The sequence below is a fragment of the Vigna unguiculata genome, chromosome 9, assembly GCF_004118075.2.
Source record: "Vigna unguiculata cultivar IT97K-499-35 chromosome 9, ASM411807v1, whole genome shotgun sequence".
Taxonomy (NCBI): Eukaryota; Viridiplantae; Streptophyta; class Magnoliopsida; order Fabales; family Fabaceae; genus Vigna; species Vigna unguiculata.
Genome location: NC_040287.1, coordinates 36,313,203 through 36,316,518, shown reverse-complemented (window position 1 = coordinate 36,316,518; position 3,316 = coordinate 36,313,203). Strand labels below are relative to the sequence as shown.

At 44.1% G+C, this 3,316-nt stretch overlaps 1 protein-coding gene across 1 annotated transcript; it reads right to left on the bottom strand.

Annotated features, from left to right (window-relative positions):
- Window positions 1-537: 537 nt before the first annotated feature.
- On the bottom strand, window positions 538-2,739 carry LOC114163010. The gene is made up of 2 exons (XM_028047054.1): window positions 1,881-2,739; window positions 538-1,543 (listed from the first exon to the last, which is right to left on the bottom strand). The coding sequence occupies exons 1-2, from the start codon at window positions 2,501-2,503 to the stop codon at window positions 799-801; spliced, it is 1,368 nt and encodes a 455-aa protein (XP_027902855.1). The 5' UTR covers window positions 2,504-2,739; the 3' UTR covers window positions 538-798.
- Between the last annotated feature and the right edge of the window lie 577 nt (window positions 2,740-3,316).

The window sequence follows — 3,316 nt, the reverse complement described above, 5'->3', positions numbered from 1 at the left end:
TAAAAAATGTATAGGTTTTTCTCTCCTACAATTAATATCTGAAATTTACATTAAAAATTTATGTTCATTATTGTGTAAGAGGATGCAATATAAGAACACCCATATTAAATATAAAAAACACATGATTTTACTCAACTTTAAAGTTATCGAAATACCAATTTTGACCCGAGATTTGTCATGGTTACAAACTTCTACAAATATTCTCTATGGAAAGGAACAGTAATATACAAAGACATTACTCAAAATAAATATTTTTTGACTTGGGCAATTACTCTTTTCAACTACTCCATCCATTTATTTTATCTGGAAAATATAATAAACCATCTTATTTCACTATATAAAAACATGTAACCATGCAGACGAAAAATAAATCTAAACAACCTGGCAAAGAAGTAAAGTATGAACGAACTTATGTAATGAGTTGTCAGTTGTCTATTTTAGTCATAGTCGGCAAAGCAATACTTTCATAGATTAGCATTTACAGCTTAAAATAGAACAAAATAATACATCATAAACACAATGTGAAGCAGGTGAGTGTTCTGCTAAAAAATAAATTTAAGAAAAAAAAAGCTTTTTCTTGATTTCCCATAATTGTTTAAAAAAAAGACAGAAAATCAATGAAAAGCCACACGTGAATACACTGAGCCCACTCTAATACTTCCTTACTCTCATCCCTCTGTACAGCCTGTAAATTGTTTGTTAGTAGTAAAATGCCTCACTCAAAATGAACAACCCCACTAAAAAATTTAAAAAACGGAAAGGGGCAAAACACCAGACGACAAAGAAAAAACGCCGTAATCACCCAACCAATTCCACCTGCTGGCACAGCTCCTTCCTAAGCCGTTGAGAGAAAAGCCTGCAGGCATCAACGCTCAGATCCACGGCGGCGGCTAGCGCTACGAACGCCGCCGCATCCTCCGTGCAGTTCACGTGTGGCACGCTAACCTCCACCTTAGGCTTGCTGCACCTCCCCTCGCCCTCCACGCTCGCTGACATCACAAAACCTCTATACATACAGTAGGGCCAGAGGCCATATCCATAGTCTCCGCTGCTCTTCGGGCTGCATGCCGGCGATGTTGCACTCCCCGGCGTGGCGCGGCCGTTCGATCCGCCGTTGTTGTTTCCTCCGCTATGACAACTCATATCAATGACAAACTTTCCTCCTTTGGAAGAGCTCAGTGTGGACTCTGCAAGCACTATGCCGGCAGCGCTCATGCCGCCGTTGGTGTCCGGTATGAGCTCGAAGCGGTAGCCAAGGCCGTCGGAGCCGCCACGCTCGCGCCATGCCTCGAGCCTCCCCCAGGGCTTCCATGTACCGTCGCTGGGACGAAGAATCAGCCACGAACCGGGAGTGGAGCAGCTGACCCGGTCCGAACCGGGCGAAGCGACAAAAGGCGTGACCATGGAAGCTGCCGCAACCGGCGAACCGGAAAGGTCGTGAACCGTAATGGACCATCCCTTGCGCTCTTTCCCCAGACGCTCGCGCTCACTTCCGAATGAGCTCAACCAGCTTCTAGAACCTCCCGGTTCTGACTGTAACGACCTGAACGAAAGAGAATAATGACCCCATTGTTAACACTGAACACACAGCATTCACACACACTCACATTACTAAAACCGTTGCACTCTTACAAATCCAAATCCTTAAAATTGATCCCTAAACTAAGCCAATCCTAAAACGAACTATCAAACCAAAATTTGTGTATTTCAGAAGCAGTCGCATTCAAATTCCTATAGAGGTAACAGCATGTTCAATTGAGCTTGGCTTTTCAATTTTCCTTGCCACTATACAGTGAATTACCCAACAGTAGCAACTGGCATAATTTAAACCCTATATAACTCTAGGCTAAAGTAATGACGTGAAAGTGAAAAAAACTAACCTGGAACGGTGATTTCGGTCGCCGGTGTTTCTGAAACTGAACTTGCAGGTGAAAACTGGCTGTGAGATGTTGCCCTGGATCTGGAAAACTTGGGGGCTGCATTCAGGTTCGCCATCGAACTGAAAGACGAATCTGGGGTCGGGTTCGGCTTTTACATTTAAATGGAACTGCGCGGAAGAGCCTTTGGCGTCTTTCCCTATCCTAATCCAGCCATTGTGGAACACGGTTGTCTTCGCTACTGTTCCGGCAAGATCCAAAGGCACAGACACTTTACCCAAGAGTCTCCCAGAGTTGACGCCACATGTAGTACCTCTACGGCCGGTATAGATCGAGATTTTGAGGCAGAGCTTCCCGGCGAAGATAGATTTTCCAGCAAGCTTGTCGAGATCACACTTGCTGAGGTGAAAGGTTGCGGCGATGGGGTGGACGTGGGAGTCGGGGAGGTTGTTCTCGGGAGGGATGAAGGGAACAACAGCGGACTGTAGAGGGAAGCTCTTGAGCTTGATTTTGCAGAAGCAGGGTGAAGAAGAAGGATGGACAACAGAGCGCGCCGGTTTGGAAGCAACGGGGATTTTGAGGGCGAGGTTGCCTACGGTTAGCCTGACGAAAGGGCAGGGATCCATGGAGAGTAATTAGGGTTGGTTGATGAAAAAAGGGTAATGCTAATGTGAAGGTGGTGGTGGTGGAAGAAAGATGAGGGGCGGGGAAGGTGGATTAGTGAGAGTGTTGTTCATGGGGGAATGGAGGGAAGGTAGAGTTGGAATTATGTTTTGGGCAATAACAGAAAAGGGGGAAGAGTTTTTGTGTGTAGTGTGGTGAAATGAGTTAGTTGTTGAGGGGAGGTGACATAAAGGGAGAAGAGGAAAAGAGGGAGGGTGGGATACAGCTGGGTACAGGGTGTCGTGACTCTAGTGGCTGGGGAACCCATGTTGACGGTATCTATTGCTGTTGTTGTGACTCTCTCCCTCTCTCTCTGCGCTGCACTTTGCTGGGCTCCACTCTCTGTGATATCAGCCTACCTGTTGTTACCAGTCACTGCCCATTGGATTTATCCATTATTATATTAATATTTTTTTATTTTATTTATTTTTAAATTTTTTTAATTCCTCAATTGCCCTTCATTTTCTTGTTTCCTCTTGTTGCCTACTGCCTAGGGGTAAAGCAGGTTGAGGCGCACCTGCACACTACACGTGGAGCTGCTCTACATTATGCCTCCCACACTGCACGGTACTGTTAGAGAATCCTATATCCAACCTCTCCTTTTTCATACTTGCAAAATTAACTTTTTATTTTATATTAAAAATTAAAAATATCCTTTTTCTTAACTTAATTCGTAAAAGGTTTCACATTTTCAATGATTTTATCCCTTAATCTTTAGATTGTTGAGTTAATAGGATATCAAATCTAGAAGTTTCAGAATAAGATAATTTTCACCT